Source organism: Miniopterus schreibersii, assembly GCF_964146895.1.
Source record: "Miniopterus schreibersii genome assembly, chromosome: 17".
NCBI classification, from domain to species: domain Eukaryota; kingdom Metazoa; phylum Chordata; class Mammalia; order Chiroptera; family Miniopteridae; genus Miniopterus; species Miniopterus schreibersii.
The window spans coordinates 43254872-43270906 of record NC_138117.1 but is presented as its reverse complement, the minus strand read 5'-3'; the positions used below and the strand labels follow the sequence as shown (position 1 = coordinate 43270906).

Below are 16035 nucleotides of genomic sequence, written 5' to 3'. Positions count from 1 at the left end.
GACCAGGGATCTGCCCTGGAGATAGAAGTGGGGACCCAAGGCAGGAGGGTGCCTGAGAGAGGCAGGAGTCAGGGGGTGGCTGAGACCCCTACCCCCTGCCACTCTCTCCCAGGCAGCATGGGGGGCCTTCCAGGCACAGGTGTGTGTCCCAGGTGGAGGGAAGGAGGGAGGTGAAGGACTCCAGGGGGAATTACCAATGGAGTGAGGACTCCCAAACTCTAAGATGGGGGGGTGACAGGGGGCGGGGAGGCGGAGAAATGAGGAAGAGGGTGGAGAAGTCCCCACAGAGGACCGGGAAGCCCAGGTGGAGGCGGGAGGGCCCAAGTGGGGGCGGCTCTTCAAACCTCTACCACCCTCGGGAAACCAGATGGCGCTAATCTGTCAGCTGACTGGTCTGGCGGCTGTGCTGGGTGTCCACTATCCCTGCAGGCAGGCCAAGTACAAGCACCGAGTGGCTGTGTGGGGACTGGACCATGCAGGGGACATGGCTAGTGCTGCTGGCTCTGGTGCTGGCTTTTTGTGGAGAGCTCGGTGAGAGGCGAGGATGGTGTGAGGGGGACAGCCCAGCTGGGACAGGGAGAGGAAGAAAGCAGGGAGGTGCCTGGCTGGAGTGACTCGGTTGAGCATTGTTCTGTGCACCGAAAGGCTGCTGATTCAATTCCTGGTCAGGGCACATACCTGGGTTGCAGGTTTGGTCCCTGGTTGGGGTGCGTGCAGAGGGCAGCCGATCGATGTTTCTCTCTTCTCCTCCCTCTCTCTGAGCATGTCCAGTGATGAGGGTTTAAAAAAGGAGCAGGAAGGCTGGGGAGTGGTGGTGGTGCTGCCTGGTTCAGGGAGAGGAAAGAGATGGAGGGGGGTGGGGCAGCACGGAGGGGGCATGAGGGTGAGGAGGGGTGTGCTGTGAGGGGGTTGCCCCTCAGCGCTGAGGCTGGCTAGGTGGGCTTGGGTCACCAGCAAATGCCCTGGGTGCCAGCTGGGGAACTGCCCTTCACCAGGGGCCACAGGCAGCTCCACAGTTGGGGCCACGGTGCAGGGCAGGGTGTGCGGCAGGTCTCACAGGTGCCCTGGGCAGACAAGGTAGTTGCTGGTGGTGGCAGAGGACAGGCAGAGGGAAGCAAACACAGACATATGCGGAGGGGCGAGCACCTGAGAAAACAACTGAGGAGACATTCCAGCCACTCGGGGCCCCCACACCCAACCACAGGAGCTGGGTCCCAGCTAGATGACATGGTTCTGCCCATTTCTGAGGGAAACTGAGGTTAGCCAGAGAGACACAGTGACACCCTGTAGGGGTGGAGAAGCCTGTGGCCTCAAAGTGTCAGTGGGCTGCTTGGGCTCCTGTGTAGGGGTAGGGCACTGTAGCAGGACGAGGAATGGCTGGGCCCCACCCCTGCTGCAGTGCAGCCTGACCTGCCTGAGTCTCCCTGGGTCCCTGCTTTGTTAGGACAGTCTCTGCAGGTACACCAGGCCCAGCTTAGCCCACCCTTACCCTGCAGACACTGGTGCCTCCCCCACATGGCCAAAGCCACTTCATCCCCACCTTGGGAGCCCACCTCCCCCAGGGCCACACACTGCCTTGGGACTTTTAGTTTTGCCTGGTGGGTAACTGGGCCCTGGGTGACACTGTCCCCTCAAGCCTGGGCCTCCAGGACAGAGGGCTTGGGAGGGGCAGGGCCTGCCTGAGTGCCTCCTTATCACTTCCCACCCAGCAGGGCTCTGCAATGCACCTATCAGGAGCCCACAGGGGTGTCCAGCTGTGTCATCATTGCCACCTGCAATGCCAATGAAACCATGCTCAAGACCACACTCTACTCCCTGCAGATAGGTCAGTGGCGCTGGGCTGGCAGGGCTGGCAGGGCTGCAGTCCCAGGCCCCCCTCCCCTGCTAGTGAGGATCCCTGTGCTGGCTGCTGCGTGCGTAGTGGGCACTCGGTTGGTAGAAGGCATGGGGGCTGGACCACTCAGGGAATGAAATGGGATGGTGACCCCACAGTGGGTCCCAACACTGGTGCTCTCTGCCCACAGTGTACCCCTCCCTGGGGGATGCAAAGGTGACTAAGTCTTGCACCAACAACCCAGCAAGTGTGTGCCCTCGGATGTGGATGGCACTGGCCTAACTTGGCCTGTGTCATGCTGTTAACACTGAGCTGTGCAATGTGGACGGGACGCCTGCCCTGGGTAGCCTCTGTGCTCTGGCCCCCACCCCCCTCCCAGCCCTGAATGCCCTTGAAGAAGCTTGCCCACCTGCATCAGGCATCCTGAGTCTCCTCTCTGGGGCGGGGAGGGTCTCCACCTGCATCTCTGGTGCCATCACTAGGCCTGTGTCCCCTCTACCCCTCCATCTCCCCATCTGCCTCTGCCCAGCCTTCCAGGCTCTGCAGCTCTCTCTCCTCACACATCATTGTTCCCACCTCTCTCCCTGAGGAAATGAGGATGGTCAGTAGGCCTGGGACATTCACATAGACCAGACAGGACTCTGCCCTCTGAACACTCGAGCATAGATGCCTGACTGGGGTGGGGCAGGAAATGGGGCTCCATGTGCAGGAGCACCACCACACCCACCAGAGCCAGGGCAGGGCCTCACATGATGGAGAAATTGGTTAGCTAGAGGAGGGCACACCATCCAGGTGGAGGGCAGGTCTAGGCCAGCCAGAAGTGGCCCAGGATCAGGTTATGGCTCCATGAAGCACCCCACTGCACGTTCCCCTGGCCTCATGGTCAGGCCTGTGAAGACATAGCAGAAGGTGCTGAGAGGTGGCTGGCAGGGGGAATCCCTGAGCGTCTACCTGCCTTCTCCAGAAAGTCCTCCTGGGCCCCACTTTGAGTATTCAGGGAAACCCAAGCTCCAGCGTGGAGGGGACAGTCACTTCACCTTGGACTTAGGCTAACACCAAATCCTCCAGACCATCTCCCCAGTCACCTAATAGGACTCTTGTCCCCAGAGGGCTGCCTGGGCCTATGTCTGGGTTGAGACCACACACACCACATACACACAAGGTTGTGTCCCTTCTCCTGGTGGCTTCTCCCACCTGGAGCACGCTCCCTCCACATGTGGCTGACTTTCGTTAACTACTGCCTCCCTCTTTGCAAATGCTTTCCTTTTGTTTCCTTGAAACCCTCCCTTAGCCCGTACAACTTGTCCCAGCCCACAGGCCAGGTCACTTCTGTCAGGCTGCCCAGGTAGGTGGAGAACCTGGGTTTCAGCAATACCCTAGCTATAAACCACCAACCTGCCACACAACCTTGGCCGGGCCACACTCTCTCCAGACCCCTTTCCCATTGCTGAATGCCTGTTGCAAATCCAACTGTTTCCAGCCACCCTTTCTGTCCCAGGCCCACAGAGCCAAGCGTTCCTGGGCAGTGCTCCCCATCACTCACCTGCTTCATGTCCTGGGGGCTCCCACTTCCTTGCCCTTTTCAAGGGAACAGCCCTTATACTCAAGACTCCCCCTACCCCCACCAGGAGCCTGGGGGCATGGATCCAGAGTCTAGGGTACAACCTCCCAAGGCCCCTATAGGATCATGGGACTTGACCCTTAGAACAAACTGGAAACTGGGCTAGGCATCCTCAACTGGGAGCTGGGCAGGGGTTGGTACAACTCCTTTCTGACCTTAGTCCCATGTTCTGTGGAACGGGGACAAGTCCTGCCCTGCCAACTGGGTCCCTCAGCTCACAAGAGCCCTATAAGCCTGGACAGCCCCCCACACCAGAACACACCCCTGTAAGTGTCCCCTGCTTCTCCAGAGGGTCAGGGTTTCAAAATGAGGAACTTGCCCAGCATGCTCACAGTTTAAGGCCCTTTAATCTTGGGCTTTCTTTAAATAGAACAAACACTGAGGCTTTTCCATGGTGGCTTTAAGGCAGACAGTGTGGGGTCAGGTGTCGCTGTGCTCCTGGCTCTAGCTGGTGGTGGGCCTCCAGGATAGGGTGGAAAGAAGGCAGGTCCGGGCTCTAGCTGCTCTGGCCTGCCCCATGGGCCAGCGGGTGCACAGGCAGGTGGCCGCACAGGCAGGTAGCAGCAGTCACACTCCCAGGGCCCTGAGCCCAGTGTTCCCAGCCAGCCAGGGAGCCAAGGCCATCTTGCAGAGCCCGGGCTTGGGCTTTCTTGCTCGGTGATCTCAGCCAGTTCCTGCCTCTCCACACCTCCCTTTCCCCAGCTGCTGGGTGAGGCATTAGGCTGGAGTGGGTGGGCTTGGCCAGCATACCAGCAGGCTGTTGACTCCATCAGGAAGCCCTGAGAACAGCTGCCAGGACAGGCCACTGTAGCAAAGCGGAGAAGACCCCTCCCCAGACCATCTAGGGAGGCAGGCCCCTCAGAGGAAGGAAAAAGGAGGCAGCAGGACAGGATGTGAGGCAAGGACAGCCCAGTGGGAGGCCAGAGAGGGCAGGGCCACCCGTGGTCACACAGCACACCCCTACAGGACCGAGGAATGCAGACAGGCGAAGGTGGGATGTAGAGGGCACCCAGGCAGAATCCCACTCCCTGTTCCATTCTCTCCTGGGCAGCAGGTCCTGACTAGGATATTCCCCAGCTATAGGAAGCTCGCCACTTCCACAGGAGCCCCCATGCCGTCTGACCCCAGCTACAGGCCCTGTCCCTACCCAAGGGTAGCCCAGTTGGCCAGATCTCCCACATAAGGACCCTCCAGTCAGTCTGCCTGGCCTCTGACTGTTAAAGACTCTGCCCTAAGCCTGCTGCTCCCTCACCTGCAGCCAGAGGGATTTGCCTTGAGATGCTGGCAGTTTCTCACTACACCCAAATCAGGCACGGGCCCTACCTCCCCCACCCAGCTCCAACTGCAGGCTCTGGTGCTCAGTGTAGTTGCAGGTGGTCCCTGTGCTCAGAGCAGTCACTGGACTTGGGCCTACGGAAGCCTGGCTCCCCATACCACTCACAGTCCTAATGCCAAGGGCCTTGGGCCTCCCACTTTATCCATAGGCCTATGTCACCTCATCCCATGCTCAGTGTGGGAGGATCACAGAGGGGTGTCAATAATGGGGGAGGGGTCCGGCCGGGCATAGCTCAGCAGTTGAGCATGGACCTAGGTAGCATCCAGGAGATCACAGTTCGATTCCTGGTCAGGGTACATGCCTAGGTTGCGGGCTTGATCCCCAGTTGGGGGAGTGCAGGAGGCAGCCGATCAATGACTCTCTCATTGTTGATGTTTCTATCTCTCTCCCTCTCTCTGAAATCAATAAAGATATATTTTTAAAAATAAATAAATTAAATAACAGGGGAAGGGAAAGGAGGCTGAGAGGGTCAAGGGGGCTGGGTTGGTCACAAGGCTACTCCAAGCTTAGAGAGCCCAGCCTGGCCAGCCCATTCGGCACTCTCCGCTCCCTGGCAGGTGGGGGATGGGAGGACAACTGCCCCAGGTAAAGGCTGGCGAGGCAGGGAGTGGTCAATGGTCCTTGACAACATCCCTGAGCCCGCTCTCCACCCGCAGCAGCTGGCTGCTGGCTTCGTTGTAGGCAATCCAGTGCTGTACGTCTTCCGGCAGCTCAGGGGGCTTCACCTGCAGGGGGAAAGTAGGGTGAGGCTCCTAGGAGCCCTCCACTGCCACAGCAACAAACAGGGGTACAGGGAGGGTCATCCAGCTAGGCTTCTGCCTTCACACCTCTGGGCCTCTGCTGATACTGTCCCCAGCCCCAGATGGCTTCCTCCTCCCCACCCTCCTGGGCCCTCAGTGGTTAAACTTTCCTCATCCTAGCTCTCAAGACACTGCTCTCCTTTATCAGGCCTGCGTCTCCCAGAGCTATACCTGAGCTCTCCATGTGTCCCCAGAACTCAGGTAAAAACCTGAGGCCAGGTAGTTGGAGAGGGTGACAGGAGGTGGGAAACTCAGAGGAGCCAGAGGCCTTCAGAGTCAGAAAGAACAGGGGGCGGAGGGCGTGGGGGGGGGGGAGTGCTGGCAAGGGCTTGTGGTGAGCCCCTCTTTCTTGAGGGCACCATGAGGAACGGAGCTTGTCCTCCCAGGTCCGCTCGGGCCTGACCACTGCATTTCCAGTTTTGCCCACTCGGCCTCTGTTTTGTGGTGGAGTGACAGGCAAAATGCTGGGCCAGGCCTGGTGGGTCAGAGGCTTCACCAACTGGCTTTGGGAGCTCCCAGGGATAAGGCAAGAGCCCCAGGTAAATGCCCACCCGTCTCAGGTAATCCAGAAGGCCAGGCAGAGGTGCTCAGAGCTGGAGCCCCAGCCTTCCCTGCAGGCAGGGGAGCTGCCCTTTTCACAGGACAAGTCTGGGCTCAGGCTCTACTCCAAGTCCAGGCCTGGCTCTTGGGAGCACTCTCCTTCTAGCCCAGCTGTCCCCCCAAGACCACGCCACCTCATGCCAGCCTTGCAGGACCTCTGGGCACTGGGCTCAGCCAGCCCCACACTAAACCCGAGATTCCACCTGGGACTCCCAGGGCTCAGGCTGGAAACTTGGCGACTCCTGGCCATCCCTTGGCCCTCCTGTCGCCAGCTGGGTGTCCTTAGCATGTCCCTGCCATGTTGTGTTGTCAGCCCTCTCACTTGGACCTCACCCATCAGCCCAAGTTAGCCTCCAGCCCACATAGCAGCCTCCCATGTAGGAAAGTGGCCTTGACTCCCTTTCTCTGCCTTCTGGTCACAGCTCTCAGCCCATCGACTTACAGCCTTGATGGCCACCCCCTCCCGGCCTCCTGACACATGAAAGGACACACAGAACATCTCTGTGCCAATGGGGATGGGGGAGATCCAGGCCCTTTGGTTGTGTTCCTGGCTCAACAGAAACAGAAGACCAGGGAGCTGTGCCTGTGGCCTGCTGTGCAGCCTCTGGCAGTTCCCCTCCCTCTCTGAGCCTGTTTCCCCACATGGGGAAACACTGACTTCTCACAACTAAGGTGAGGCAGTGTCCCTCCTTTCTCAGAGAGGGCAGTGCCTTGCCTGAGGGTACCAGGGGCTGGGACAGGCCCAGCTTAGACATGGAAGTTCCAGGCAAGTTTTCAGGAACCCATGTGCAGCAGGAGCTGCCCTTGCAAACCTGGCTGCAGCAACACCCTGACTGTCCCCAGGACCCCGGGTTGCCAGGCTGCAGGAGCCCAATCTGCTGTCCTGGGAGGAGCTGGCCCTGGGGGAGGGGCCTTGAGCCCCAGGCAGCACTGTGGCTTTTTCTCTCCAACAGGAAAAAGCAGAAAGGCCTGCAGCTCTCCAGGACTCAATCCTCCAATGCCAAACCCAGGGGACGGTGACCCAGTCCCTCAGCTCTAAGCTGGGTGAAAGGGGGAATCTCCAGTCTTGAGAACTCGCAGCAACGTCCTCTCACTGACTCCCTCTCTTCCCATACACACTATGTTCAGAACCAAGGACCAGAGAGGGTGGCTCCACATTCCAAGACACACAACACAGCCTGCTGGGAGAGGCCTGGTCTGGGCTTCCCTGTTCCGGAAAAGGTGGCAAATGGTCATGGAATCTTAAGGGGCCAGGTTAAGAAGTGGCAGGGGGAAACAAGCGCACTCCAGTTATGAAGAGATTATTTGGGACCCTGGGAGCTCCTAGGAAGAACATCAGTAAAGGAGGCCCTGGGCCCAAAGGAAAGGTCTGGAACGGTACGCGGCAGGTCCGGCACCCGAGGGAGTAGGCCTTCACCAGGGGAGGGGGCAAGGACCAGGAGTCCTGAGGGCCCCGCGGGGTCGTGCACGGGTTGGGGGTATCTCACCCTGCGCTTGCACAGATGCTGCACAACGCGCTCAGGCGAGGTGCCCAGAACGTGCTGGCGGGAGCGCAGAAGCGCGCACACGAAGCCGTCGCGCAGGCTGATGAAGCGCGCCTCCAGGTAGAAGGCGCGGTCGTCCCAGCCCAGCAGGCGGGTGCGCACCTCGAAGGGCTCGAGCAGGCGCAGCGAGCGGCGGTAGCGCGCGCACGAGGCAGCCAGCACGGCGCGCGCCCCGAGTGCTCGCAGCGCCCCGAGCACGCCGCAGCGGGCCAGGTGCGCGGCGCGCGCCACATCAGCCTCGCGTAGGTAGCGCGCGTTGTTCATGTGCAGCAGCAGGTCCAAGTCCGAGGGCAGCACGCGGCCCGCATAGCGCTGCTCCGCCAGCAGGTCTCGGACGCGCGGCTGCAGCAGGCGCGCGCGCAGCACGGCGCACGGCACACGCACCAGGTACCATCCGTCCAGCAGCGCGAAGTAGGCGAGCGCCAAGGCCAGCAAAGGCACAAGCAGCCCCAGCATCTCGTCGGAACCCCGCCAGTCCCGAAACCCGCGAGCGCCGCACTGCCGGAGCGAACCACCCTACTAAGGCTGCTGAGGGGAGAACGGGCCTGAGGCCGCTGGAGTTGTAGGCAAGAGCCCAGCCCCTCACTGCGGGCACCCCCTTGCCCTCAGTGGTCCGCCCCGCCCCGCCCCGCCCCGCCGCGCGCGCCGCTCTCGCTTTCCCTGGGCGGGCGGGGCACGGGACTGCGCACCCAGGGCCACAGCGGCGTCTGGCGGTTGCGCTCCGTGTTGCAGGGGAAGAAGCTCCCTGAGTCGCCCGGAGGGTCTCTACTGTGCCGGGAGCCCAAGCCCCGGGCGTCTCTCCTGGGCCTTGAAGACGCGGACTAGCCCTAGTGATTCGGCCCGTGATCTGAGCAGAGTCAAAGGGTCCAGCACTTATTCAGCCCAGGCTGCGGAACTTTGTAAGAGAAATGGACACAGCCAGCCCCCAAAGGTGCTGGTTGGAGACTCTACTGGAAGCCCACCCTCCTGTACTCCAGAACCACCAGGGGCTCCCCAGTTCCGCAGGGAGACACCCCTAAAGCATAAGCGGCAGATTTAGGGCGCATCACAGTCTGACCACAATACACCTTTTCAGTCCCAGCCCACCCACCTTCACCCCCAAAGATCCTGATCATCCCAACTTTATTCCCAAGCATTCCCACCTTTTGTCTCTTTAGAATCGGGAGCAAGTAACGTCTGGGGTGGAGGAGGGGAGGCGAATGACTCAGCAATGGATTCAAAGGTATCTTGCACTTGGGACTCAGCCCAGCGGACTGTGGCATACATTTTGGTGCCTGTTCCTCTTCTCTGCAAGGCTGGGGAGGGACAGAACAGAGAAGGTCAGCCCAGCTCTTTCAGCTGTCTGGCCCCCAGGGCTCTCAAATCACAGTGTTTACCAGTGACGGGCGGGGGGTGGGGTGGGGGGGGCGTGTCTTCAAGTCTTCGCTGGAGTCCTGGAGTAAGAGCTCCTGGGTGCTTGCTGTGCAATCATGTAGCTGTGAGAACACATCCAGCGGCAGCTGCGGTGGTAGAGCACCTGGGCTTTCATCTAGCCCACACCAGGCCTGTGCTCAGGTTGCAGGATTCTTAGCCTCCCTCTCAAAGGAGCAGCTTTCCTGGGCAGCCCCACTCCACAGTCCCACGCTGGGGCTGGGCAGCTTGCACACACCTCTGACCTGGAAGCCCTGCTTTGGAGTATCTGAGCCTGACAATTAAGTCTCCTCTGGTCAAAACAACGATGAAGCTGGGATCAAGTCACCCCAGTGCAAGCAAGCTTCATGCCGCCAGCCCTGTGCTGTGACCACACAACTCTGTGGTCCCCTGGTGGCCTTGGTGGCTATTGTCATGATCCCCATTTTCCAGAAGAGAAGCTGAGTCTCTGAAAAGGTTATTGACCACCCTGGGACCCTGAGTCAGGAGAGACATAGCTAGGCCTGGAGTCCAGACTGGAGCAGTACAGGCTGTACCCTCCCTGTGCTGCCTGAAGCAGAAGCCAGGGCCTGGGTCTTGGGAGCGGCACTCTGGTCCTCTGGGGACAGCCTCCCAGAGGTCCCCTCCACCCTCGGCCTTCTTCATTCTTCCTGCTTTCCGTCTGTGGCACTTCTTAACTTGCAGCTTTGTGCCCTGTGCTTCCTATCCACCCCGCAGGCTGTCTGTGCATCCGTCTACCCATCCAGGAGCCAGGCCCTGCCCCAGGACAGTAATGGGGAGAACCCCCAGGCTGCCGACCTGCCTTGGTCCCGGGAGACAGCTGGAGGCTAACCACTGCGTGAGTGGTTTCTGCATCGGGCCCCAGGGTCAGGCAGAACTGCAGAGGCAGGAGCCTCCCCAAATCTGACTCCAGCGACGTAGGATGAAGCTGCTGTCCCCCGTGGGTGTGGAGGGCAAAGCATAAAACAAACAGGACTCTCCTTGAGCCTGAGCAGCTAGTGAATGCTACCTGCCAAACTTGGGACCTGCCACCCTTCCTTCTGATGTCTTCCTTGTGGGATGCCTGGGATGCCCACCCTGCGCCTGTCTCACCGCTGTATTTGAAGCACACAACTTGTCTGGTTTCACAGTGTGGACAGAAAAGTGGCCACTGACAAAACCTGACAAAAGCTCAGGTGATGCCAGCATGGTGGGCCCTACAAACTCAGAGACAGAAAGGAACCACATGGGATAGTCTGAACATAAAACTTCCAAACTAAGAATGGATCATCGCAATAGCCCCGTCCTAAGCCTTCAGCATCCTTGACAAAGTCAATTTTTACCTTAAGTGAGTCTGTCTCTTGTGTTTTTGCAATTTAGGATAACATATCTTTGGAATGTCAGAGCAATCTTTGAAAGGTTAGAGGTCGGTGGTGATACGAGGTCAGCTAAATAAGCATCTCAGATGGTGAGTAAAAAAAAATTAAATTTATTAAAAGGTGGTGGGGATAGCTGAAGGGAAGGGCTACACTGAGCCAAAGGGTGCTGGGTCCATGATGTCAGCAAAAGTGTACTTGGGACAGTGAGACAAGGACGGGCATAGAAGAGGCAACAGGAGAGCCTGGGCCAGGCTGCTCTGGCTCCCTGAGAAGTCGGAGAGAAGGGGTCAGGTTCGGGGGCCTTGGAGACAGGTTCAGGGGGTAAGCCCAGGATGAGCTGCTGCTGCCCATTGCTCCCCTGGCTGCAAGTTTCCTGGGATCTCCTTGGAGGGATGGAGATGGCACTGGCGTGCTCCCCTGGTGGGAAGCATGCACTGGGTCCTTTGTCCTGAGCATATTTATCTCTTTCTTGCAGGCAGGAATCTTAGGGGGGGTCTCAGGGAAGGGTCTCAGTAGAATATTCACCAGCTTTACAGATGTACTTTTTCAGGGTCTTGGTCTCCACTGGTTGGTGCCAGGGCAGGGGGTCATTAGTCAATGTATCTGGTCCTGAGGCAGCCACTTGTCTGGTTTTGCTGCTTTTCTGGGCTTGGAGCTAAAATACAACTGAGCTCTAGATGTTACCTTTAGGGAAGAAATGCTCAGGGGTCTAAACTGCGTGACCAGTGATATGCTAGGGGAGGACAGGTTACCCTGGGGACCAGGTTCTTGTTTCCCCAGTTGTGCCCCTTGCTAGGCATCCGGGGCTTCCTGCCCTGCTGAGTCTCCGTACCCTGGTTTCTGTACCTGGACCATCTAACAATCTACTTTTCCAGACCCCTTAGGGTATACCCACAGCACCAGAGTGGAAGCCCACAGAACCCTCATGTTATCTTGGTCCCTGAGTACCATCTCTGTGTGCTGTAAATGTTAAATGTTAACTACAGTTAACATGTAGTTAACTGTAAAAGAAGTACCCATCTCTCTGGTTTACTTTTTATCCAATCCCAGAGGTTTCCCCCTCTTTGCTTTCTCCTGCCTCCCTAATCTATGACCCATGGATTTCATGGAACCCCCCCATGTCTCCTCCTTTGACTCTAACTTATGAAATAAGCTTCAAAACTGCCATTGTCCGGAGTGTTTTCTCAATCCATTGAGATTTTACTTCCTGGCAGTTGCCATCAGTTTGGTTCAAATAAATTCATAAAAACTTTCTATAGGGTTGGATGTTGTTTCTTGTTGGTTCGCAAATAGAGGGGAACCAGCCTCAGGAAGGAGTCTCACCCACATCTGAAGTAGATGGTATTTAGATAAGGCTCTAACAGGACTCACCCTTAGCCCCTTCCTTCCCTCTGCTCTGTGGTCACCTCCTGGGACTCCAGATTTTCCTGTGTCTCTCTTGATCTTCCAACTACCTGCCCAGTCTCCCTTGGGCCCAAACCAGCTGCAAATCTGGCAGGGGCAGCTCACATAGCCCTGGCTTCCCAGCTCTTGCCAGCAGCAGCGTCAAGTCTGGGGGGAGACAGGCTCTGATGGGAGCACTCCATACCCCACGGGAAGTCATGGCCAACAGGCCACTGCGACCTGCCACACTGTTCCTACATGAGGTCCCCACTCTGCCAGCTGGAGGTGGGCTTCCCAAGCTCCCTCAGCCTGAACCCTTTCTTTGTTGGGAGAAACTCATCACCCGAAGGCCCGCCCCCAGGGGCTGGCTGGTGAGGTGTCCCCACTCTAGGCCTCCAGAACCTGGAGGAGGGGCTCGGCTGGGTCCAGTGCCGCCTCCAAGCCAAGGGTTGCAAGTGAGGGACAACTGTGCCTGGCCCCAGGGGACACTAGCAGGTGCTCGTCCTTGCCCTCTCTCTGACCTCTCCCTCTCTGCCAGAGTGGACTCAATCCTTAAGGCGAGGCCAGAGGGTTGCAGAGTGATGGTGGGGGAATCTTGGGGTGCCCCATGCATCTTGGGGGTGGGTGCAGGTGGTTCTATGTTCACAAGATGCCAGCAGACTGTTACACACAGGGATGGAGTCTGTTCCTGGGAACAATTCCGCTGTCCCATGTGGATGGAAAAGGGCCACATGCTAAACCTGACAAGTGTGGGGAAAGCCTGCATGGTGGCCTTGCAAACTCAAAGACCTAAAGTAACCACAAAAGATGGTCTGAAATTAATTTAGTACCAATGGATTCCATGTAACCCACTTCTCCATGTAACCTGTCTCCTCTTTTGATGGTAATGTATAAAACAAGGCGCAAAACTGCTATTCTACCGAACATTATCTCAATCCTTTGAGGTTCTGCTTTCTGGCATAAGTTGACAGTTTGGCTCAAATAAACTCAAAAAATTCTTCACAGATTTGAATGTTTCTTATGTTAACACCCAAGACACCCACCAAGGAAGAGTCCTGGGTTCTAGTTCCCCTCACATGCCTGTTTCCTCTCTGCCAAGCACGTCTAACTGCAGCATGGCCAAATCCCTACACACGGAACCAGGAACACCCAGGTGGTTGCTGTTCCAAGCTATTAAGTTTTGGGGCGTGCTGGCACACAGCAGTCATGGCTAGTACAGGGGCTCAAGGGCAGAAGCAGAGATCAGGGAGGAGGCAACAGTGAGACCGAGTGGCTTGGACTGGGGGGGAGCAGGTGACGACCGAGAATGTGGCAGCCATCACAGGGCTGTGGAGGGCAGAGCTCAGCACAACTCTTGGGCTACTGGGTGTGGGGTGTAAGGGACACAGAGCACCAGTGGTGACTCTGAGTGTTTTGCCTGAGCTGGTGGAGAGCAGCCACTCTGAGATGGGGAGTGCATAGATGGAGTGAGGCTGGCAGGAGGGTCCGGAGTTCAGGTTTAGGAATGCTGTTTGAGGTGCCTGTTAGAAAGCTCTGCGGAGATGTGGGTAAAACTGAAACTGGACACAATGGGTCTGGGCTGCCAGTCGCTACTTCAGCCAATTAAGCAGAGACAAGGTTGAATCATATTTGAGGGTTTATTCCATTATTGCTGGCAAAATGGGAGAGCAGAGGGATTCATCCATATAAAACCTGCTCTGTCCTTCCCTTATTACCTGGCTGGTTATACAGGGCTGTATGCAAGGGGTAAAGGGTGGTGGTGGCTGCAAGGTCTGTGGTCTATTTGTGCCCTTCCAGGATCTTGGGAGTCTGATAACAATGTAGTTAATTTTCAATAGTGTTAAAACCCAGTTCCTGAGACCTGAGAATAGTCAGCATTCCTGAGGCAAACTCCTGGGGTGGGGTGTGGGGTGTGGGGGGTGTCAGGCTCCAGGCACAGCAACCAAATCAAAGTGCGTCTGTCCTTTGTTATCGAAATGCATTTTCTTTTTGGAGCAATGGACTCATCCAAGCCCCAAAGTATCTCATCTTTTTACAGCTCTTTTTCTTCTTGGAGCACATCCTCCAGTTTCCAGGGTTTGTAGAAAAACTTCTTTACCTATAGTTAGTAAGGTGAGTAATTGTTAAACAACTATGGTCCTATTCCTATTAGGTGCCCTCCCCCTTTCACAATCATGATTAACAGAGTATGATCCCCATCTCTGCCCTCAACAATACTAAACCTGAAAAGCTCAGGGCAGGCCTCCGTGGCGGCCTTGCAAACTCAGAGACTTAAAATAACCACCAAGAATGGTCTGAGCCCAGCTGGGCATGGCTCAGTGGTTGAGCATCAACCTAGGATCCAGGAGATTGCAGTTTGATTCCCATTCAGGGATCCATCCCCAGTTAGGGGCGTGCAGGAGGCAGCCGATCAATGGCTCTCTCATCATTGATGTTTCTATCTCTCTCTCTCTCTCTCCCTTCCTCTCTCTGAAATCAATAAAGATATATAAAAAAAAGTATTAAAAAAAAGAATGGTCTGAAGTTAAAACTTTTTAAACATAAGCAGTTTATGGTTGGTAGTCAAGTCCTAAGGTAGTTTTGTCCTAACAAAGTTTAATTTTCACCTTAACTAAGCCTCTCAAAGGTTGTCTTTTGCAGCTGAGATAACATACCTGATTAACACATGCTTTTGCAAAACAAGTAACTTCCCCTTTTTTCTGGGCCCTCTAGGCACCAGGGCCGGACCAGGAATCTTCTCATTGTTATTGATATCTTGACTGTTAAATAGCCTGCACCCACCTATGTAAAATAAGTGTGTGTCTACCCTTTTACTTTTCATCCAGTCCCAGAGGTTTCCCACTTTGCTTTCTCCCGCCTCCCTCATCTGTCACCACTGGGTTTCATGTAGCCTCCTTGCATCTTCTCCTTTGATTGTATTCTATTCGGAGCATTATCTCAATCTGTTGAGATTCTGCTTCCAGGCAATTTTCATCAGTTTGGCTCAAATAAACTCACAAAAGTTCTTCACAGTTTGAATGTTTCTTATGTTATTAACCTCATGACCAGCAGTAAGCTAGGGGAGGATAGATCACCCTAGAGACAAGGTTCTTGTTTTCTCAGTTTTGCCCCTTGCTAGGCATCTGGGGCTTCCTGCCCTGCTGAGTCTCCATTCCCGGGTTTCTCTCCCTGACCCATCTAACAGGGTCCTGGGGTTACCAGGAAACCCCAGTAGGGTTTGGGCTGCCTGTCACTATATCCAACTCAACGGAGGCAGGCTTGAATCATATAAGGTGTTTATTGAGAAGACCAGCCAACCAAGAAGACAGGGAAATATGAGCATCCAAAACCTGTCTTAAGGAGTGGCCTGAGGAATAGTAATATATAGGGAAATGGGGTAAACTGAGGCTGGCAACAGAATGCAGCTATTGTGCAGCCCCGGAGGTCCACAGATGTTAGCTATTGTTCTTGGTCATCTGGTGATGTCTCTCTCTCTCTCTCTCTCTTCTTTTTTTTAAAGACTTCTTATTTTATTATATCTTTATTGATTTTAGAGAGAGGAAGGGAGAGGGAGAGAGTTGAAACATCAATGATGAGAGAGTCATTGATCGGCTGTGAGCCCACAACCCAGGCATGCGCCCTGACCAGGAATCAAACCTCAATCTCCTGGATCCTAGGTCAATGCTCAACTGCTGAGCCATGCCCGGCTGGACTCACTCTCTCTCTCTCTCTCTCTCTCTCTCTCTCTCTCTCTCTCTCTCTCCCCCTCTCTCTCTCTCTCTCTTTTTAAAGATATCTTTATTGATTTCAGAGAGAGGAAGGGAGAGGGAGAGAGAGAAATAGAAACATCAATGATGAGAGAGCCATTGATCGGCTGCCTCCTGCACACCCCCAACTGGGGATTGAGCCCTCAACCTGGTCATGTGCCCTGACCGGGAATCAAACCCAAATCTCCTTGATCCTAGATTGATGCTCAACAGCTGAGCTATGCCTGGCAGGGCTGGCGATGTCTCTATAAGTTGATATCTTGACTCCTGGTTGGGTCAGCCTGACCATGCCTGTTGAAGGATACACTGCCCACTGCTGCATCACCTCCTTAATTGCTTCTTCTGTGATCAAGGGAAGTGTACAGGTGCAAAGGCATTGGAAGAAGAAACTTAAACCTCTGTT

At 56.0% G+C, this 16035-nt stretch overlaps 1 protein-coding gene across 1 annotated transcript; it reads right to left on the bottom strand.

Annotated features, from left to right (window-relative positions):
• Positions 1 to 3784: 3784 nt before the first annotated feature.
• THEM6 (thioesterase superfamily member 6) lies at positions 3785 to 8342 on the bottom strand. Its single transcript, XM_081116571.1, has 2 exons — positions 7679 to 8342; positions 3785 to 5516 (listed from the first exon to the last, which is right to left on the bottom strand). Exons 1-2 carry the CDS (start codon positions 8189 to 8191, stop codon positions 5403 to 5405), a joined length of 627 nt encoding a protein of 208 aa, XP_080972697.1. The 5' UTR covers positions 8192 to 8342; the 3' UTR covers positions 3785 to 5402.
• Between the last annotated feature and the right edge of the window lie 7693 nt (positions 8343 to 16035).